The sequence below is a fragment of the Cryptomeria japonica genome, chromosome 10, assembly GCF_030272615.1.
Source record: "Cryptomeria japonica chromosome 10, Sugi_1.0, whole genome shotgun sequence".
Taxonomy (NCBI): Eukaryota; Viridiplantae; Streptophyta; class Pinopsida; order Cupressales; family Cupressaceae; genus Cryptomeria; species Cryptomeria japonica.
The window spans coordinates 898,864,337-898,888,367 of record NC_081414.1 but is presented as its reverse complement, the minus strand read 5'-3'; the positions used below and the strand labels follow the sequence as shown (position 1 = coordinate 898,888,367).

The 24,031-nt window shown below is 40.5% G+C and overlaps 1 protein-coding gene across 1 annotated transcript in view; it reads left to right on the top strand.

Annotated features, from left to right (window-relative positions):
• LOC131046291 (protein HEAT INTOLERANT 4) overlaps positions 1-24,031 on the top strand; it is a 61,494-nt gene that overhangs the window by 4,828 nt on the left and 32,635 nt on the right. The window contains exons 2-7 of the mRNA XM_057979994.2: positions 5,232-5,270; positions 5,695-5,748; positions 6,002-6,065; positions 6,262-6,320; positions 6,834-6,958; positions 7,090-7,149. Of these exons, the coding sequence (XP_057835977.1) occupies positions 5,232-5,270; positions 5,695-5,748; positions 6,002-6,065; positions 6,262-6,320; positions 6,834-6,958; positions 7,090-7,149 (401 nt within the window). The remainder of the gene's footprint in view (positions 1-5,231; positions 5,271-5,694; positions 5,749-6,001; positions 6,066-6,261; positions 6,321-6,833; positions 6,959-7,089; positions 7,150-24,031) is intronic.

Sequence of the window (24,031 nt, the reverse complement as noted above, 5' to 3'; positions counted from 1 at the left end):
ATTATGGATTTATGATTTATGATTTATCTGTTATCATTTATGTATCATTGTATGGGAAAGTTACATTGTATGTTTCATATTTGTATGTTTGAACTGTGAACATATATAATTTTGATGTTTGAAGTTTGATATATATAATTTTGTATATATATATATATATATATATATACGGACGAACCTATACCCGTACCCAAAAAAAATAAAATTTGCCGAATCCGCAAATCCATATCCGAATCCGAACCGGAATCGGTAACTTAGACAAAAAGTTATAAATGGACATCTAGGACTCTCCAAATCATTCCCAAGTTTCAACAACTTTTAATATTTAGAGCATTGGGATAGGAAAAGTGAAAGCAGCTAGAAGAGTGAGAACATTTGCCAAGTCTTTATTGGTTGGAGTGATACCATTAGGAAGATTGAGAGTAAGAGCAAGAGCAAGTGTGACTCCTTCATCAATTAACCGTTGAATCAACACATTGTTAAAGCCTCAAGGTAAAGCTTTTATATTAGTTTTTAATGTTTTTTTTTGGTTTTGTTTTTAGTTTTGTAATTTAGTAATTGATTAGGGGTTTAGTTTAGAGTTTAATTTAATAATTTTATAATTCTATAACAGGTCTACGTAGGAGTTTAAATTATTTATTAAATTATCAGTTTTATTTTGATTGCAAATTTGCATAAATATTTGATTAAAACGTAAAATTAATGTCAAATTAGGATTTTATCTTTTGTATATCTTTTGCTTCTATGTTTTGTGCAATTTGAAGTTAGAAAAACTAAAGTGGATCCTTGTTTGATGAAAGGTTGCATATTTTTGTATACCCATCCTTGTTTGATGAAAGGTTGCAATTTGAAGTTAGAAAAACTAAAGGGGCAATCGCATCTGTGCTTTATGCGATTGTAAGCAAGAAAAACAAAAACAAAATCGTTGTGTCTTGAGCTTGTGTATAATTTAATGACATTATGACATGTATGATAATGATTAATTTTGTTTATTGTAGTGTCATTATGAGTGCTATTTTTCATAGTATGAATGATGAAGAGGTTCAACAAGTGCCAATGGGGATTGAATGTGAGACTTTATGTATGATGTGGAGGGGTGGTGAGGCAACTAGATTGCAAGAAAAACTCGGGGCAATGGGGGGCACTAGGTTATGGAGATCTCATTTTCTTTCACTTGATTTTCAAGGCAACATTATAAGAGTCAGTGCACACTTTCTTCATGTCCCAAGAAAAAGTGTTGAAGTATCTAAGGAATTGTTAGTTGAAGAAAGAATTGAAATAAATAGATTGTGGAGTTGTGGTGATGACCGAACACTTATAACTACTATACCATTGAGAGGTACTACTACTACTATTAGGATTGCACAAAAAGTGTGAGTTTTTAGTTCATTCTATTTTTACTTTTCCATCTAGTTCAAGGACAATCAAGGCCAAGGGGAAATGTAGAATGACTACTAGTGATGTTCTAAACATGGTGGTGAAATTATTTAGTGTAAAGTGTAGGGATGAGGTGAATGATGCCATTGGCAAATTTTTCTTTGCCAATGTCATTCCATTCCATGTGGTTCACTCTTGTTATTGTAAGGAGGATGTGGCAAAAATAATGAGAGCATGACCATCACATGTGCCACTAGGGGAGACAAAATTGAGGACAACAATCTTGGATAAGAACTATTTTAAGATTGATATTCTAATTGAGAAAATGAAGACTACCTAGGTCACTAGATGATGCTATATTCGTGGATGGGTGGATGGATATTAGCCATCACCCTCTCCTCCAAATTATGATCGCATTTACAAAGGGTCCTTACTTTCTTAGGGCTAATAATTGTTCAAAGCATCGCAAGGATGTTGATTTTTAGGTCTGCTGCTATTGGGAGGTTGGGCTATAGAATGTGGTGCAAGTAGTGTCAAATTTAACATGTGTGTAAAGTTGTAGAGAAATTGATTGAGGCAACTTATAGTTATATATGAATTCCTTGTTGTTTGCTTGTTATGAATAATGCACTCAAGGACATGGGGCAAAATTGTTAATGATGCTAGAGATGTGTAGATGTTTGTTTGCAACCACTATACTTTGAATGCACTTTTTAGAACCTTCTCTAAGGAGGAGTTTTTGAGACCTATGACATGGGCAAAATTGTTAATGATGCTAGAGATGTGCATATGTTTGTTTTCGACCACTACACTTCACATGCACTCTTTAGAACCTTCTCTAAGAAGGAGTTTTTTTGAAACCTATAGAGACTAGATATGCATCATACTTCATTCTCATGGAAAGGAGGCTTGAGTTGCAAGAGGCATTGCAACTAATGGTTATGACAATAGAGTGCAAGTGGTGGCCCAATTCTAAATCAAAGCGGGGAGGGTGAAGGAGGTGGTGAAGATTGAAACTTTTTGGGCTGATGCAACATACAATGTTGCCATCATTACTTTAGTCTTCAAACATATTAGATTTGGGGATGCAAATGCACCTAGCCTTGGAGAGGTGTATGAGTGCATTGGCGATATGATCGCCCATTGTACAATAGAAAGACCCTACATATTTGTTCTACAATGAACATATTTAGCCTATCATTCATCATTCATGGAAGAAGCTCAACTTTTCTGTGTACATGGCTTTTCTATGCATTAAACCTGAAGTGGTATGTGCAAAGGCATGACAAAGTTAACTCTATATAGGATGTTGAAGTGAAGGTAGGGTTCACAGAGGCCATTCAAAAAATGTATGATTCTACATAGGCCAACATCATTTGTACGGAGTGGACAAAATTTGCAACTCCTAGGGGATATTTAGAAGATGCCAAAATGGACAGGGCGACTATGGCATAGGAGGATCCAAATCTATGGTGGACAATGCATGGGCCTAATTCTTTGACAACCACACTAGCCATCTGTCTATTGTCTCAAGTTTCCAATTCTTTTGTTGTTGAGAGGAATTGGTCTACTTATTGTTTCATCCATTTTGTGAAGAGGAACCAACTTACCTCTAGGAGGTTAGAGAAGCTTGAAATTGTATAGTCTCATAGATTGCAACATGCTTACACATAGGGAGAACCTAGTAGCCCAATGGGATATAGAGCCAAAGAAGTCAACATAGGCTGATGAAGATGGTAGCACAAATACTGTTGGTTGGTATTGGTTTGGAGGAGCTTGAGATTCTAACAAATAGAGTGATGAGGACTCTGGTGTATGCTTTGGGACTATAATGTAAATATATTGATACTTGTTATTTTCATTGTTCAATACGATATGTTTGAGTATTTAAAAGTTTCATATGTTATTCATTTTATATTTTTAATAACTATTTTTTTAAGTACTATATATATTTGCACTGCTTTCTCGCTACTGTGATCAAATCAAGGCTCTTCGTCCCCTTGTCCTCAAGACCTGTCCTTGTTTCACTCTGTCCCCTGCCTGTCCCACCACTCCCCAGGTCTGTGTAAAGAGCTTTTCTTGCAAAAAGTTTTGGGATCAAGACTTTTTAACAAAGAATGAAATTGAGTGCAACTTAAATAAATTTTTGCAAGTCTAAGATAATTAGTTATTTGAAGTTCTTAAGTTTGCTATTGCCGATTTCAAATAAATTGACCATTTGGAAAAGTGAAAGCAATTGTTCATAGGGATCATCACTTCTTAGGTGCTGATATATTTTATTGCATAACAATTAATAAATCCGAGCAAATTTTTGGCTTTGGTGCCTTTCTTGTGTTAAAAGCAAGTCTGTGAACCAGCTTCATACATAAGCAAACTCAATTCAAATTTGAAGCTCGTCAGCTGTGTGATACTAAAACAACTGATTCCACTTCCTCTTGACTTGATGGTCACAAAATGTGTCACAAGGCAGGAAATGAACTAATTCTGAAGTAGAATAGTTAGCCACTGAAAGAATACACAATTACACTGAATCACAAGAAGAAGTTGCTACGATGTAATGGATGATTTGCTGCTCATTTGTATACAATTAAACATTAGAAATGTGAAGTATGAACAAAACCACACAAAATGTTGGAACGACCAATTCCACTTTTCATTGACTTCATATGTGCTGTTGGTCACAAAATGTGTTACAAGACAGGAAGCATGAAGTATAATAGTGAGCCATTGACTGAATTACACAGGTACACTGAACTGCAAGAGGAAGTTGCTACTAAAAAATTCATGGTTTACTGCCCAAATCATATGCAATATGTATTTTGAGGGTGCAAGCGTTAGGTGAACTAAATCACATAAATGGAGAGGCATAACAAATTCAGGCTCAGCAATATGATTGACCAAATCTTACGAACTACTTAAGGAGCTATAATGGTTTAATTTTATTAATTTCAATTTGGCTGTTCTCTTTGCTAAATTATGGGATTGTCATCATGTTCAACTAATGCATTAGCTATTATGATTTTAATTAGCAGCAGTGGCTTAAATAATATGCTATTTATCACTGATGTTTCAATAGCTAGCACTTTTTGACTCAATGGCAGTGTAGTTATCAAAAACTAGAACAAGGTAATGTTTGAAATGAGGTTCATCTTTCAAAACAATATGATTGAATGCGTTTGAAATGAGGATCATCTTTCAAAACAATATGATTGAATGTTATGCCTTATACCATGAGTTATTGCAATGTTCTCATTGGAAATATCTAAATTAATATCTCCATAGACTATATTTGCTACCTTACTCAAATATACATTATGAGCTTATATTAAGCAAATGTGGTGAGCTTAACCTATTACTGATCGTATGCTGATGTTTCAAATGCTAGCATTTATTGACTCGTGACTCTTAGTAAAAAACTAGAACATTATTAGGAACACCTTTATGAAATCATGCAATGGAATATATACTGTATACAATGACTCATTATGCTATTCTTTTTGGAAATATCTAGATTTATATGCCCATAGACTATATTTGCTACCTTAAACATACATTATTAGCTAATTTTAAGTAAATTTGTTGAGCTTAACCTAATTCGTGAGTATTTATGATACAAGTTTCTCGCTTGAGAAAGTTAAAGGACATCGTGCTGTTGCAGAGGGGATGATATGATAGTTTTAATATAGAATGTTCAGAAGCCATTTTTAGGGATGAGTGATATGTATATATGTTATTGATATCATAAAAGAAATGGAATAGTTTCTTAGATGTAATGGTACTTCCTATTCTTGAAAAAAGGATGACTTATCATATTGAAAATTTGCTAAAATGGTAGGTGATGTTTTTTCTTGCAGGAAGATTTATGGCAAGCTGCATTTCCAGTTGGCACAGAGGTTTGTAGAAATTATCCCGTTCCTATGAAATTGAATCTATCTTTGTAGAAATTATCCCGTTCCTATGAAATTGAATCTATCTTCAAATTGTTCAAAGATGCAAGTCTTAAGAAATCTCTAGATTGGAAAATTGAATTAGACTTAGGACCAAAAGTGAGCTTACTTTGTCTGCTATATTCATAATATAATTGTTCCCATTCTCCAGAATTGGATTCAAATGATATCTTTCCAGGTTATCTGTTTCAAAAATTATCCTTTAATTCATTTTTACAATTGTTTAAATATTTTTTAAATTTATATTTATCTATAAATTGCTCTTTGAAGCAACTTAGGAAGTTCCACCAGTGTGTTGAGATTAATACTATTCAGTTTTCCGGGTGCATATGGTGATCCAAGCTGATTCTGTTACTTTTTGTTCATACAGTGGGATCAGCTTGATTCTGTTTATAAGATTAATTGGGATTTCTCAAATTTGGAGGTATGACATTGCCTCAAAGCATAGTCAAAGTTTTTGTATTTTCCTGTTGCAGTTCTGCATGTATGCCATTATTTGATTTGCTAATGCTTAATTGATACGTAAGATAGAGATTTTGATGTAATTTCTACTTCAGGAAATGAATTCTGAATCCTAAATTGCATATATTAGTGCTTATGTAAGCAAATTCTAATGAGTGTGTTTTGTATTACATGCTACTTAATGGTGGGTATGAATTTATTATTGTATTGCCCAGAAAGCGTTTGAAGAAAATGGAGAGCTTTATGGAAAGAAGGTGTATCTCTTTGGTTGCACAGAACGTAAGGGGCTTTCCTTCTTACAACTTTTTGTGTGTGTTTTCTTTTTCTTTTGTTTATATTATTCTGGTTATGCAGCTAGAAAATAAGCAATAAGTAGTGAGATCTAGTCACTTGTGGTGTATCTTTCTTGGCATTTGCAGTGTTTCCAAGTATTCTTAATATTTTCACGTTGACTTTTATGTTTAACTGCATGCAGCTCAGCTTGTTTTTTTTGAAGGTCGCAGCAAAATTGTTTGTATTCCAGTGGTTGTAGCGGTAACTCCTCTTATAGCTTTTATCCTGTTTATTTTGAAGTTTAACATGCTTCTATAATATATCAGAGCACAGAATAATTGCTTGTAATGTCCAGAAAGACTTCTAATGTGATTTTGAATTTTAATTTGTTTTCTTGATTGTTTCGAACATAATTTTTTATTCAGGTTGCTCATCTGCAGTCCTTATTATGTAAAAGTTTAATCTTTAAAATAAATTCATGGCAAACATTTTCAGACATTATTCTTCACCAAATAACTGAGTACTTCAAAATGTTTTGTTTTTGTATGAGCTTTTCATCTATTGTTAACTGACATATTGGAATAGCTTTCCTTGAGAACGGTATTTCATGGCTCATTTCTAGATTGTGCAACCTGTTTGTTTTTAGTTTTCTCATTATATTTTGACATCTGGGGTCTTATGGGCATCGTCTAAAGATAGTATTGCACCCTGGCCATTGAATTTATCATGTATTTCTGCATCATATTATAATAAGCATTACATGTTTCTGAACAGGTTACCTCCCCATTTCCACCCTCTGATAAAATAGGAATTAAGTCTGTTCAAATGGAAGGGGAGACTGTGGTGCCAATGAAACAGGTGAAAATGGATTGGGTTCCATACATACCCCTTGAAAACAGGTATCTATTTATACAAGTGTATTTATATTTCTTTTTACGGCTTGCATTTTAATCTCAAAAATTGCCTTCGATGTTCTGGTTTTATTTTTATTATAAATTGTGGCTTTGGAAATTGTCATTGAAAACTGCAGGCTTAGTCGAGTTGAAAGTTTGAAATCTCAAATTTTTACAATGCAGTGCACTCAAAGAAGGTGAGTTTTATTAACCAAATTTTGAGATTGATAGATTTTTTTTTGGTGTCTTGTAATATCAGATTATATGCAAAGAAATGTCCTGGTATTATTTTTGTTTGATAGTACTAGAACCTTTTCCACTTCTTAAAGAATGCTGTTCATTCTTTTGAAAGAATTGGATACTATTACAAGGCAGGTTACGTAGAGTAGGTTGTTTACAATCTCCAACTTTCAGGACCCTTGTAATTGAGAGTATAATGCTTGCATTGTGATCCCTGCCATAATTCATTTTTACTTGTCTCCTAGAAGCCCTTTTTTTCTGAAGAATTATAATCCTATGTGCAGAATCCACATTACATGGCACTTGATACATGTTAATCCTCGTGTATAAATTGTGCTGCAAATAATCAACAAACGTATGTATTAGAAGACTATAATTACCTATGCAATAGAAAGGTTTATATGATTTATTTATTTCCAAATTTTAAAGATTCATAGATATTATTCTTAAAAATGCCATAGCTATTGTTGAAAATACAAATGATCTTTAATACCTCAAGTTTTAAGGAGTATATACACCCTGACATTTGTGTTACCATTTTCTATTAAAAAAATGACACTTTTAGTATTGTAGGCTTGATGGATTGTAACTTCTTAAAACCATTGTTACTTGGAAACTCCTCTATAGGAAATTTTGGTGACTGTATTTATATATAATATATTCATTTTAACCTGGAACTCCATTAGAGGAAAATGGATTGCATTGCTGATCTACCTAGTTTTGCTGACCACATTTTTATATAATATTTTCATGTTGGATATGCATTATAGATATTGCATGTTTTACACTTCTTAAAAACAATACAACCCACCACAATTGGTTGGGTCAATGGCATTGATTTAGCTTTGGGGTGAGAGCCCTCAAATTTGGGCCCTTATAAATGGTTTTTGGGCCCATGGATTTATCATTTTCCTACACTGAGATGCCTATAAATACTTGCACATGATTCTGGGTTAACCACGAGTGCCAAATATCCTATCTTCCTTGGGCCTTCTTTTTAGGTGTACTTGTCATGGGGATGCGTGGACGGCTTGGGAACATCCCCTAGCCATCCTTGATTTTTAATTTTTGCCCCTAGAAGTTTCTGAAATAGGGATGGATTGGGGGGGATGAGTTGGGAATCATTTTACAAGTGATTTAAAGAAAAGGTCTGAATTAAAAAAGATTTTTAAAACTTTTATTTTATGCAGGCCCCCACTCTACACTTCGCCCTAGAAAAGAAGCCTCCCTATCTCATTCCAACTCATTTTTAGATGCCAAAAAATATTGTAACCAAGGTGGACCCAAAAAATTATTTTGAGCAAGGTTAGAAGGTGCAGCTGGAAAAATCAGCATTAATGGTTAGAGAGGAGTGAGGTAGCAAGAGAAATGGAAATGGTAAATGATTCTTCCATTTTTTTTTCAAAGTTTAGAGGAAGAAATGTATCATATTCTTTTCTTTCTTCCTATTTTTGGTTTGCATTTGCATTATCGTTTCACAAAGAAACATGAGCAACAACAATGAGAGTAGTGAACATGAAATGAAAGAAAGAAGTCAAAATGTGAAAGTTACAAGTTTAGTTGTGAGTTTAATAGGGTGCGGGAGTGCTATGGGTGAAGGGGAACAACCACAAAATCAAAATGAGTGCCCTTGCACCATTTTAAAACCTTGTGCAAAGGGCCCTTTTAATTTCAAAAAAATTCTTTTCCAATTTGTGACAACTCTAGACAAAAATAGAAAGAAAAATTTAGGGATAGCAGTGTAGTTGCATCACTATTGCAAATCAAATTTTAGAGGGAGCTACACGAGTATGTTCTCATTCATTCAGCATAATAGGACATGGGTTTAAGGTGTGTCTAGATACAAAGGAGGATGAGTAGGTAGAGGTTAATAGATTGTATATGGAGGTGGAAGCAAGGTCTAAGGGTGTGCTAGTGCCAACACAATCAGCACAATCACTTGTGCATGCCCTCTATGCTTGGTATTGGTATTGATGATGCTTTTACAAGAGGAAAGAGAAAGACTAGTGGTAGCGAGAATGTGGGGACTTTTGCAAGTGTGTTTATTATGCAAGGAGATGTGCCAAAATCTTCTGTTGCCAACTTTTTTTAAGCCCAAGCCATTCCATCCCATACAGTATATTCTCCTTACTTCAAACAAATGTTCAAAGATGTGGCTTTTGTTGGTCCCTTGTTCACTTACTTGGAGGAACATAAACTTTGCACTATCCTCCTTGACAAATAATATTCTAATGTGAGTTTGGTGGAGGAAATGAGGCAAACTTGGATTAGGATGGTTTGCTCTATTGTTATAGATTGGTTTGCTCTACTATCCTCCTATATCCTTTAAGTGACTCATAGGGGTGGTACTTTACTAAGGGTTTTCTTTGAAAGGAGATGTCTCTTATAACTGATCACAGCCCTAAATAGTACCCAGTTGGCCTTAAAGAATATATTATTTGAATATTAGTTAATTCCTTCGTCTAGTCGGCCATTGCATGATATTTATAATTTCCCAATAATTATTCATTCTCCTGGGCTTAGTTGGCCCCCTTCTAACAACCATTTTATTATTATTTCTATTCCTAATATTAGTTGGCCTAGGTTTTGGCTGTTATTTAAGGCTGCATTGTATATTTATTTAAATTGCTGCATTAGTTAAATCCATTTTATTATTATTTCTATTCCTAATATTAGTTGGCCTATGTTTTGGCTGTTATTTAAGGCTGCATTGTATATTTATTTAAATTGCTGCATTAGTTAAACTTGTTACCCTTTGTTTTAGATGATCACTGCCTTCTAAAAATTTGTGATGTCTTATAAATAAGCCAAATTTTCTTGTTGATTAGAATAAGGTTTATATTGCTTCTTAGGTGGGTATGACAAATTTTTGTTTGTAGATATGTTTGCTTCTTCATCTCACTTGTTGTAGATATCATTAGATATGTCGATATGAACTCTCCTCATCTTGGAGAGATTTATGAGACATTTAACGACATACTTGGGCAAATGAAGCAAGTAATTTGTTATAGGGATCTAAATTTGGGATTATATGAGCAACGTATAAAGCCCATTGTGATGCAATTGTAGAATACTATGAACACTCCACTTCGTATGGAAACCTTAGCTCAGAATCCCAAATGGTATGCATTAAAGGCTAGTAGGTTGCCTCCTTGTGATGATGAAGAGGTGATAGAAGGATTAATGAAGGCCTTTCGAAAGATCTATTGAAATGGGGAGTCAACTATACATAGCACACAATGACTTGCCTTTATTAATGCTTGTAGTCTAATTTTTATTAAACATTAGCTCAAATTGATCCTTTTGGATTTTGGACCCCTTCACGACAAGGATATACCTGAGTTGAGGATGCTCAGTATTTTGCCTTCTTCCATAAGTTGCTAGCTCTTTTGTTATAAAGAGAAATTGGTCCACATATAACTTCATCCATTCTATCCAGAGGAATGGGTGTACCTCTAGACGAGAAGAGAAGTTGGTGGTCTTGCATGGTGATTTGCAACTTGAGGATCATTAGACTTAAGATTGTTAATGAACACAAGCTTTATGATAACAACAAACTCTAACTTTATGGTGGGATATGGTACTTGAAAAATTAATCATAAAAAGATGTGTAAGGATTAAGTATAAGAACTGTTAATGAAACTTTGCCATACTATGTAAAGTTTACACTAATAAACATTTTTTTTTTGCTAAGTAATCGCTTTTGATTGGAGCTTTGAACCAGATTACAACTGAGGTATTAACACCCTTGTGGATTTGTCTCTTGCGGCAGTAGCACAACTTCCTCTTTTCCCAAATTACTCCTTATAACTCCCTTACTCCTTATCACTCCACAATGGTGGGTAGAGTTTTGGAACTTTGGGAGCAAAGTGCAAACCAAGAATAAATATAACAATTGCAAATGAAACTATCGCATGCTAAGTGGTTTAAACTTTTAAATTAATAAAAAAAAAAAAACATGGAAATGATTGCATAAACAATAAGAATGGTGGGTGGATGTTTGGAGTCAAGGGGCAATGCCTCTTGTAGGGTCTTAATTGACAAGGTTTTGATTGTGAATAATTAGAGATTTGCAACGACTGATGTGCATTATGCGCCCATTACTTGATTAGACTTATAGCTTGATGGGGGTTTGGGGGCAATACTTAAACAAGGTTGAGGGCCAACTCTTGGGGTGAGAGAGAGATGTAGTGAGATAGGTCTAGATATTGTGGGGGAGAGACGAGTGAGATAGAGAAAGGGGATAGAGGAAGAGTGCTAAGAGAGAGAGAGGTCTCGAGGCTAGGGGAGATAAAGAGAGTGAGATCGAGAGAATGTTGATTACTGAAATTTGACAAAGTTGTTGTCGGGTAATTATGTCATATGTAATTAGAACGTTACGAGTGTTAAGGGTCGGTGGTTACGTGACAGTTGTTGGCAATTGGCACCGAACAACTTACACCGACACCTATATATATGTACTTGGTTTCCTATTTCAGTGTGAAGTTATCATGAAGTTATTGTGGAACAAAGTGATGTTGTGAATGTATTGGCATTTGACATTTATGAATACATACATCTGAGTTCTTTTGTTTACTTGCATTGCTGTATGCTGTCATATTTACTACATTTATGTACAGTTATGCACTATTGAAACACACACACACATCCCTCGGGGGAAAGATTTGGTGCCATTGCCAAATTGAACTTGGAATGACGGGAACCCACTACATGGCACGACGATAATGGGGCAACCAGTGAGTGAGGGAACCAACAACAATCTCGAGGAAGAGTCGACTGAGTTGTTTGAAGGAGAGGGAGCATTAACAAGGGATTTCACTTGCATTCTCTAGGCATCCATCGAAACATACTACGGAGGGAGGCCACGATCGAGGACGTCCTTGAGAGCGCAGTGTGGAGTGCCCTTGGCGTAAGTCCTGCCGTAAATCGGTTGATGAACAACCTCCCATACTTGCTGGCACAAGCGTTCCTTGCTCTCCAAACTTGTCGGGAAGAAACTTACTGTGAGACTTGTCGATAGCAAATTCTACAGCAATTTGAAGAAAGGAGTCGCCGAGAGGAGGAACCTGACGAAAGCCATCGACGAACCTTCAACCCCACAAAAGAAGGAATTGATGCCCATGGCGCTAAATAAGGATAGAAACTGTGTGCCGAGGGAGGAAGAAGACTCGCACGAGGCAGCAGCAAGGACGCTGAGGTTAGAACAAGTAGAACGTTGATGACGATTGAAGAAACTTGCGGAAGAAAGCACAACTGGCAACAGCAAGGTCACGGTAGTAGAAGCAATCTGTTTGGTGCAGGCTTATCACACCCTAGTAGTCAGAGCAACTTGGTGGGACCCAACGGACCAAATCTCGGTGGAGTACCTTCACGAGGACCAGTGCCTGGAGGAGGAGTTCCTGGAGGGTCAAGTTTGAGTTCTGGAGGGCAAATTGGGCCGTCGCCAAAAAACATGATGGCAAATCGGCAAAAGTTGCCTAAGTTCATTGGAGATGGGAAAGAAGACCCCGTACGACATTGCCGTACATGTGAGACAATTTGGTCGGCCAATGGCGTGGTCGACAGGGCGGAATGGGTGGTGCAATTCCCCGCCACCCTACGAGGAGTAGCCATCGATTGGTACTCGGATGTTGATAAAACTAAATTGACAACTTGGGGATGAATTGCACAAAGCCTTCAAAACAGAGTTTCGACTCCTCAGAGACGATAATGAAATCGTGGCAAAAATCCTGAGCACCAAGCAAGGGAAAAGTGAGACCATTCGAGCATATAGCCGAGGCCTGAAGGAATTGCTCGGAAGAATGGACAACTCGCCTGACGATGGATTGAAGAAAAGGTGGTTTGTGGAGGGTATAAAGTCGTCACTCAAAAGGAAAATGAAAATTGTACCCCCACATCCTACGAAGATGCCTATAATCGGGCAATGGACCTAGAGAGTGAAGGGAAGACATCTAGGAAAAAGAAAGACAAATCCTCTGAAGAGGACTCCTTTGACGAAAGTAGCAACGACGAGGGGTCGAGTAAAAAGGTGCAAGCCCTTCAGAAGGATATGCATCGCATGATGAAGGAATTCAAAAGCATGAAGGGAAGCACAAGCAAAAATGAGGAAGTATGGTGCGCAAAATGTAAGAAGGAAGTTCACACAAAAGGCTCCTGTCCAAAAAAGGCCTTCTGCGATATTTGCCAAGTGTTGGGACACTCCACCAAAGAATGTCCCTACAACATGAAGACACAGGGAAACCAAGTGCTCTTCACCCAGGAGTAGCCGTCAATGACAGCAGGCACATCGTAGCCTCAAGCCAACACCACGACATCATCTGGCGGTTACAGAGGTAACTGAAGGGGAGGAACTGGCAACAATAATAATAGCAATAATCGGAGTTGAATGCAGTATGATGCCAAGGGACGATCAATGATTCAGTGTCGGGCATGCAACTAGTGGGGGCACTTTGCGTGGGATTGCCAAAAAAAGGAGACACCGCAACACTTGTGCAGATGGTGTGGTCCTGGATACCACAATGAGACAAATTGCCCCAAGCCAGGGGTTAATCTTCTCAATATCGAGAAGACTGTTGATAAAGAAGTACTGGCAATCACCCGTGCTCAGACCAAAAAGGCCACTTATCCCGTCCCTCGTATGGAGGAGAGATTATGGGAGGCAAAAGCCAACATTGAGCACAAGATGACGACAGAATGATGAAACAATGCAGAGGTGGTGAGTACATCATGCTGTATTGAAGTTGAAAATAACATAATTGGGCAAGTCTTGCAGATGGAGGTGTCGATAAGGGTGAAGGACCTTCTAGACACAATGCCACAACTGAGAACTACCATTTTCAGTTCCGTACAAACCATTGCACACGCACCTTCGGGTGTGACACAGGCGGAAGTTTCGGTCAGCCCCTTGGCTGACCCAATGTTGTTGGCCTTAAATAGTGGTCACCCACATTTAACTTGATGGGAGCAGACCAGCACGGAATCAAGCCACTCGACACCTTGATGGCCCAGTCGGTGACCATTGGCACACAACCCTTCCTACTGGATTTTGTGGTAATCCCACTTAAGAAGAAGGGGTATGACGCCATCTTAGGGAGAGGGCAGTTGGTAACAACAAAGGTGAACCACAACTGGAAGAAGAACACCCTTTCCATGGAGAAAGGGGGGTAGAAGTACATCGTTGACCTAAGGACCTAGGTTGTCGGCAAGGAGCTTGCATCATCCGACTCGGATTTAGAGGACTCAAACAGATGGGAGTGGGATTCCTATGAAGGCAAAGACGAGAGGGAACCAAAAGATGGAGTGCTTGAACTTGATGGTTGCTCAGAAGATGGCATTTCCTCATTGAATGAACTCTTCCACTGGCAAATGGAAGATTATGAAGTGTTTCACCTTGCTTGTCACATGCTACAAATTGAGGACGAGCCAAGCGAGGAGTTCCCACCAGAATACACAAAGTACAAGGAGGGAGACGCCAAAGTAAATGATGTTTCGGCGTATGAATTTTCAAAGGACAGACTAATGCGGTACAAAGACCCCATCGTGAAGGAGACAAACTTAGGAGACCACCCCTTGAAATATCTGGGTAGGCAACGATTGGAGCTCGGTGCTGAAGGCCGCAACATTCAAAATCTTCATGGACCACCCCTTGAAATATCTGGGTAGGCAACGATTGGAGCTCGGTGCTGAAGGTCACAACATTCAAAATCTTCATGGAATACAAGGACATTGCAGCATTCAAAATCTTCATGGAATACATGGACGTATTTGCTTGGTCCTACAAGGATCTGAAGGGGGTTCCGCCATAATTGTGCGTCCATTAGATACCATTGGTCCCAAGAGCCCAACCGGTACGGAAGAGGCTGTACTGAATGAATAAGAACTATGTTGCCAAGGTGAACGAAGATATTGAACGGATGCTGGAGGTCGGCATCATATTTCGAGTGGAGAGAAGTGAGTGGGTCTCGCCGATTGTGTTCTCACTGAAGGAGGCGAATTAGATGCGCATTTGCGTGGATTTTCGGTGCCTCAATGCAGTCACCATCGGGGATCCATTCTCTATACCTTTCATAGACAACATCCTGGAGGAGGTGGCTGGCCATGAAATGTACTCATTTTTGGACGGCTTTTTTGGATACAACCAGATTTCAACAGATGAGGAGGACAAGTTGAAGACCACCTTTGTGGTGGAGGACGGAGTCTATGCGTACAATCGGATGCCGTTTGGGTTGTGCAATGCTCCGACAACATCCTAGAGGATAGATTTGATAAGATGTTGGTGGGAAATTTTAAAGCTTTTTTGGATGACTGGTTGATTTTCAGTAGCGAAGATGCTCACTTGGTGGAGCTAAGAGAGTGCATGGAGAGATGCCGAAGGGCCAGGCTCGCCTTGAATTTGCGGAAATGCAAATTTATGGTACCACAAGGAAAGTTGTTGGGCCATATCGTTTGTAAATTTGGATTGGAAACCGACCCGGATAAGGTACGGGTAATTGTAGAAATGGAGTCACCCATTGATGTGACGGGAGTCGAGTCCTTCTTGGGACATATAGGATACTATCGGAAGTTCATCAAGAACTTTGCCCAACTTTCATTTCCACTGGACAAACTGACAAGAAAGGGTGAACCGTACATATGGGAATTGACACAAGGGGAAGCATTCGAGGAACTCAAGAGGAGACTGGTGGCAGCACCCATTTTGGCCTATCCAAATTGAGACCGAGAATTCCATGTACACGTGGATGCCTCGAACTATGCCGTTGGGGCTACACTAGCACAAGAAGGGGGACATGGGTTGGATCATCCCATCTATTTTGCCAGTCAGTTGATGTCGAAAGCGAGAAAAACTACAATACCACTGAGAGGGAAGACCTCAGAATGGTCTATGCCCTACAAAAATTTCGGCACTACTTGCTGGCGACACCCTTCACTTTCTATGTGGATCACCAGGCGTTGATGTACCTCGTAAATAAACCCATTATCCAAGGCAGGATAAGCAGGTGGCTACTGCTCCTTCAGGAGTTCACGTACGGCCAGGCAAGAGCCATATCATTGCTGATCAGCTGTCTCGGATTAGGTCGGGAGAGCCGCCAGAGGGGGTAAATGATGAATTTCCAGATGCTCACCTATTTAAGATCATAGTACTGCCATCATGGTATACTGCCATCGGGGAATATCTCTCCACCTCTGTGTTTCCGCAAGGTATGCCACTTGGAGAATGGAGGAAACTCGTGTTGAGAAGCCGCACGTTCCAGTTGATTAATGGATTGTTGTATAAATGGGACCCGACTAGGTGTTGCGTTGGTGTGTGATTGAGGAAGAGGTGCCAAGCGTCTTGAGGGAGGCACATGAGGGGCTCGCGAGAGGCCATATGGAACTAGACACTACCACAAGAAAGGTGCTGCTAGCGGGCCTATGGTGGCCCACATTGTATAATGATGCTAGAGAATGGGTAGTAGGTTGTGATACGTGCCAAAGAGCGAGGAAGCTGCTGAAGAGGGATTTCATGCCCCTCAACCCTTTGCATGCTTAGGAATTATTTGAGCACTGGGTGTTGGATTTTATTGGGCCACTCAAGGCCAGCCATGCTAGGAGGTGCCGCTACATTGTGGTAGCCATAGAATATTTAACCAAATGGGTTTGAAGTGCGGCCCTTGCCTGATAACTCGGTCGTAAGTACAACAAGATTCATTTATGAGCAGATCATTACACGGTATGGTATCCCTATGCAGTTGATGAGCGACAGGGGTGGACATTTTTTGAACCACGTCATCAAACTCCTCACTACTGAATTCAAAATTTTTCATTCATTGTCCACCCCTATTATCCTCGGGCCAATGTGCAGGCAGAGGCTACCAACGAGATTCTCGTGGGAGTGATCTACAAGTCTTGCGGTGTCGAGGGAGAACACTGGGAAGAAAAATTACCTTTGGTCTTGTGGGCCTACCACACAGCCTACAAGGTGACCACCGACCAGACCCCATTCCAATTGATGTACGAACAAGAAGTTGTTGTTCCAGCGGAATTCATGGTGCCAAGCCTTCGCATTGCAATCGAGAACAGACTGGGGGATATGGAGAGCTTGAGGGAGAGGCTGTATGTCTTGAACAAATTGGATGAGAAAAGAATGATGGCCCAGTGGGCTATGGAGGTAGCCCAACAAAGGAGGAAGCTGTGGCACGACAAGCACTTAAAATGAATGAGGTTTGCTCCAGGACAACTGGTACTGAAATACAATGGGCGTAATGAGATTAAACCAGGCAAATTCAAGGTAAGATGGTTAGGAACTTAGGACCATATAAAGTCCGCGAGGTGGCGAAGAATGTGGCAGTGAAGTTGTGGACACTGGATGGACGAGTGGTTGCAAGCAACATCAATGGGTTGAAATTAAAACTATATCATGAGCAGAGGTGATCGATCGACCTCGAATCCTCCCAAAGAAGTACTTAGAATTAAAATCCGTACGACCGTACGTGAAAGGTTGTACGGAAATGGGAAAAAGACAAATTATGGTATAGACCAAAAATTGTAAATAAAAACAAATGGGGATAAATCCGTACGGATCAAGAGAGGAACAAGTCCGTAAGGTTGATTGGAGAAAGAATCCATATGACCAACTCAGCATTGTACGACCAACATAAAACAAAATCGTACGGCTAAGGGAGACAGAGGGTGAAATCCGTACGCCCACATGAACAAAGAAATTTGTACGGTATCAGAGGGCAAGGAATCAGTGCAAGTTGAAATCCGTTCGGTAGTTGAAAAAGGGAGTACAAGCATTCGTCAAGGGATTTTATCCGCACATTGCCAGGAAAGCTCGTACACAAGAAGTGGGAGGTTGTACAAGGGATAGCATAAGAAGGAGAAGCTGTTGTACAAGGTAGAGCATAGCGGAATTTCAAAAAGTTTATTAAGTATTGGGCCAACAGTTAAATCATTCAAATGGAATTAGGAAAACATAATAGGAAAGCTAGATTGGAGAAAATGGTTGCAACAGTTAGATCAACCATCACAATCAAGGAAAATGGCAGAGGGAAGCATGGCAGTCAAGGACAAGGGGAAGCGAGTGTTGCAGTCGGGAGTAAAAATTGCAGGGGCAGCGGATATAGGAAAAGCCAAGAAGAAGGCAATGCTCGAGAAAATCACACCTGACACTATTACATTTGAAGGATTGAGCGGAAATGTGTGCAGGACCTGGTGGCTAAAAACCTTGGATAATTATGCAATTAAAGAATCTCTCAGGAAGGCATGGGTACATTGGGCAATTCAAATAAATGCCCATCTTCGACAATAGAGATTTCGAATCGTGTCTGCGTGTGATGGTGGCTACATATGACAGTGCGACCAGGGCATCTACTTTCTCATACCAGCAGAGCACTGTGACCGTCTCCTTTGCACCCAATGATTTTGCTAGGGTATTTGGCATCCTAGAGGAGGGCAAGAAAATAGACAAGAATGCCACGAAGATGTTGCCAGAAAGGAAAGAACAATTGCTGCGGTTAATTTGTCGAAGTGATCTCTCAGACTGGGAATGGGCCGCGATCAGGGCACCCAAGGGCAGAGGGTTGAAGAATTCCTACATTGTTCCAGGAGATTGGTAGTGTCTACTCGATGTTATGAAAAACACACTTAGAGGAGCCAACAGGGCGTCCCACACGACGGTACCCATGATTGCACTGATGAATGGTTTGAGGAACGGAACGGTGTATAATTGGGCAACAGTTTTGTCTGACAGAATCCACAAATTCTTGATGCTGTGACACAAGGCTTTCTATATGTCATTTCACGCCATTGGGTTGTTCCTCGACACCGTACGCATAGAGGCGACACCGGAGAAGCACGTATGGAAACCGAGGGAGACGAGGGACCCTTCACAACCCTTCATATTTTATTTGACCCACTTGGATACCATGGCAGGTAGTGGGGAAGCCCATTCTAGCAGGAAGCGACGAAGACCCCCATAGGTGGAGACGGAACAGGAGATGAAGACAGTTGACGAGGACGTAGACGAATAGGATGCAGAAGAAGCGGATAGTAGTGCAGGGGAAGGGGACGCCTCCGAGGGCACTTTTTCTCAGACCAACCAGAGTTGTGATAAATTTTGCCTTGCCAGGAAGAAGTAGCAGAAGGCTCGAGTAGGGAGGAGAGTAGTGGCCACGCAGTGTCTTTTGGGCACGTGACGCGAGGGATCCGTGGATTAGTGCGACAGGCTGGTGGAGTGCAACCGGCGGAAGTGGGCCGATTGGTGTATGCACCAATAGTAATAGTATTGACTCAGGATAGCGGATTGACACCTCTCCAGACTTCGGGGGTGATAGTAAGAGCCATACTAGCCGTACCCATCCCAGGATTTAGGCAGTTGAGACCTCGACCCTCATTGCCTACATCCTTTAGGGTCGCCACGACAGTTCCAGTCGAGGATGTTTCAACAGTGTCATTGATTCCTACCGAGCCTCCTTGCATTGGGTCTACCATACGAAAGGAGCAGGTACATACGAAGGTCTCTGTAGTAGAGGGTACGGTGATCAGAGATGATGATGCCACCATGGATGCGTCGCTGGGTCGCTATGCGATGCCCCCATGACAACATTGGGACCCCTGCCTACTTCACCTCAACCACGTCCTTTTCCGGAGATTGTGGACCTTGATGAGGGTAGTTCTCATGAGGAGTTGGCGATGGATTTCCTGTAGGACACTGTTGGGTTTGAGGAAAAGATGGCGGGGATGCAGCAACAGGAGTAGGCCACTATGGAGAGCTAGCCGGAGGACATAGAGGTATTTTTGGCAGAGATGGGCACCAGTGCGGGGAGGATGGCAGTAGAGGTTGAGGCCAGCGCACGGAGATTGGCAATCTCTCTCCAAGAGCGGACCGTCAGGCAGTATGCGTCGAGGGACTCCTCGTCTTTGCCACCGACGAGTGTGCTGAGGAGTTTGGGCGATGTTTTGAGGCCAGGGGTTGGCTTGCTGTGGAGACTTCCGAGATGTTGGCAGATTGGAGGCGTGAGGAGACGATTTAGGTTGGTGGAGTACACTTGCTGCTATAGCGGGTAGAGCAAGCTTTTAGGGACGGGTACTACAAGCTTAGACGTACCCAGCATGGTGCCTCGACAGTAGAGACAGAGTGGGTGGCAGCCCTCACATCTTGGGAGGAGCTAGCCACTCATCTGCATACGATGGAGATGGAGCTGGCACAACAGAGGAGGAGTTGGCTCTTGCCAAGACAGACTTGGCCCAGGAGATGGCGGGGCGTGCACACGAGGTAGTAGAACAGGCAACCCTTAAGACTCGTCTCACATCTACTTTGGAGGCGTTTGATGGTAAACAAAAGGAGCTGATGGAGGCAATTTTTATGGTGAAATGATCCAGGGAGAGGTAGTTGGTAACTGAGCAATATCTCCAGCATAGGACACAATAAGTTCACCAGCTGAGGGAGCAGTTGGCAACAATAGCACCACCAGCCCCTTCTTCATCAGGGACACCCTCTGTATTGCCTCAACTTTGATTTTCATGTTTGGTCTTAGTGTCATTTCCCATTTTGTTGTATGTCAATAGGAGATGACCTTTTTTGGGGGGGATGATGTTGTCGAGTAATTATGTCATATTGTAATTAGAACGTTATGAGTGTTAAGGGTCGGTGGTTACGTGACGGTTGTCAGCAGTTGGCACCAAACAACCTACACCGACGCCTATATATATGTACTTGGTTTCCTATTTCAGTGTGAAGTTATCGTGAAGTTATTGTGGAACAAAGTGATGTTGTGAATGTATTGGCATTTGACATTTATGAATACATACATCTGAGTTCTTTTGTTTACTTGCATTGCTGTATGCTGTCATATTTACTACATTTATGTACAGTTATGCACTATTGAAACACACACACATCCCTCGGGGGAAAGATCTGGTGCCGTTGCCAAATTGAACTTGGAATGAGGGGAACCCACTACATGGCACGACGATAATGGGGCAACCAGTGAGTGAGGGAACCAACAACAATCTCGAGGAAGAGTCGACTGAGTTGTTTGAAGGAGAGGGAGCATTAACAAGGGATTTCACTTGCATTCTCTAGGCATCCATCGAAACATACTACGGAGGGAGGCCACGATCGAGGACGTCCTTGAGAGCGCAGTGTGGAGTGCCCTCGGCGTAAGTCCTGCCGTAAATCAGTTGATGAACAACCTCCCAAACTTGCTGGCACAAGCGTTCCTTGCTCTCCAAACTCGTTGGGAAGAAACCTACCGCGAGACTTGTGGACAGCAAATTCTACATCAATTTGAAGGAAGGAGTCGCCGAGAGGAGGAGGAACATGACGAAAGCCGTCGACGAACCTTCAACCCCACAAAAAGAAGGAATTGATGCCCGTGACGCTAAATAAGGATAGAAACCGTGTGCCGAGGGAGGAAGAAGACACGCACGAGGCAGCAGCAAGGATGCTGAGGTTAGAACAACAAGTAGGTGTCCATTTTAATGCTTAGGGACTGAGTTTTTGAGTGGGGGCTGTGGGAGACTTGTAGGTGTCCTTGGGACTTCCTTGCGGCCATGGTGTTTCCGTGGGGGGCTGTCCCCACCTTGACCTTGTCTCAAAAACATGGGGTTTGGAGGGGGGATGCATCGCAATGGTAAACTGATTTATTTCCACCACATTAGACGCATCATAGTAATTTTTTTGATTTATGCCATTTCACTACTTGCACACAACAATAAGTAGTTCATTCTTTGCTATCAAATCTAAATAAATTTGTATCTAGAAAATTGAAATTGACAATAGCAAACAAATTCCTTGTTCCTCCATTTAAGCATAATTATGAATCCTATGTGAATGCGCCTAAAATTTGACTAGGAAAATATCTTTCATCTTTGAAGCCAAATACTTATAGGATTGTCCTTGGGTTTGATGTTGAATTTTTTTGGTTGATACCTCATTGGACACGCTAAGCTTGTAATGCCCCACCAAGGAACCCTCGAGGATAAGAGTTAAATACACATAAGAATGCATGGAATTGTTTTTTTTTGGGAAGTACTCAAGTATAACACATGCATCTTAAACATGTTCCTAAGCTCAAACCTTAAAAGACACAACATTTTGTCAACATATGACACTGCACAAGCGAAATACTTAGAGCACTAACCACCAACCAAGCCTGGAGAAGGGCCTCCAAACACGTAAGGCAATGTCAACAAGGACCTAGGTGTCGGTAGTAGGATTGGGCAAACATCGTCTCACACTTGAACATTATTGACACCACTCAACTTGCTCTAAATACTCAAGAGACACTTCAGAGGTTCCATCAACGCTACAAGCCGCAAAACACACCTTTAACTTGGTCTAACTAACCATCCAGATAGTAGGAAATACTATTGGACACAAAAGCCAAATAGAGGTGCCAACGTAGGTCTTGAACTTTTTTAAGGACACTAGCGTGCTAGGAGGACTCTAGCACACCTTGTTGTAGTCCACTTTTTGTGCTAGCATTCCCTGGGATTGGTAACGTATTATGTTGTCCTCTGAGACGCGAAAGCATCCAGACTAGCGAGCTTCCTCGTTTGATCATTTGGTCCCCCGTACACCCCAGATAGGTTGGTGAAGTCCATATACATAGACGACACCCTGAACAAGAGAAAATGACAAAAAGGTGTGGAGACAAGGTATACAAACATCTCTTGAAATGCTCGAGTCCTTCTTGGATTCACTCGAATCCCATCAAGTTCGCTAGACAACAATGAGAGGGGACTAAGACACCCTCAAGGCAACACAAGACACCAACTAGGTTCATTTTAAGTACCAAACGAAGTGTTCCTATGCACATTACCAAGACACATCAAGAAAATATAAAGATATAAGGCTATAGATTGTGTTCAATAACAACACCGACACACAAACGATTCTAATCTATATTCAATTTTAAATATCACATACATCTCCATTTCCAATTGGAGTGTCCAATAGACAATTAGATAATTACATTGCTTTTAATACATTACATAGGTTACAATTACAAGACATGAGAAGCAAGAAGGGGAATGAGAAGAAGAGGAAGAGAAGATCAACTCTTGATGCCGGTCCTCCAAGCCAAGTCCTTCAGTCTCCAACAGTGGTTGGTAATGCCCCTCGACCACGTGGAACCCTTAGGTCCACTCCATTGTGCTTGTGGAGATAGTTTAACAACCCGAACAATCATACAATGCATACAATGGGGAAGTAATATGCTTACACAATGGCAAGCAATTAGACATACACTCAACATGAACAACTCACCCAAACAAGAAGTCATAATGCAACAAGATATGGTATGCCATCAATAGTGCAACAAGATATACACTCAACATGAACAACTCACCCAAACAAGAAGTCATAATGCAACAAGATATAGTATGCCATCAATAGCGCGTCATCACTTTCATAGAGCAACAATCAAGGAAGAAAGGTGCTCGAGTAGAAAATAGGCAAACACCAAAAAGAGAGAAAGCATCTTTGAATGGCAACAATGATGATGAGGAGGCACCATCAAGAGCAACACCAAATTTGCCATATGACATATGTCACAATGTAATAACCAAAAATGTCCAAGCAACAATAAAACCATGGGGTGCTACTCAAACTATTAGGACCTAGATACGAGAGTGGTAAGTGTAGGGAATGTGGTCATGTGTGCTTGTGAGGATGCACCACATGGAATTGAGCATTTTCTCATACGAGAATGACGATCATGCAAGTCCTAGCGCTCCATAAGCGAGCATGTCTCTTTGGATAAGTCCCATCTCTCCATGTGTAGGCATGCCTTCCCAATACACCCTTGGCCTCATATTGGCGCTCAAGGCATGTTCGAGGCACCAATTATCTTA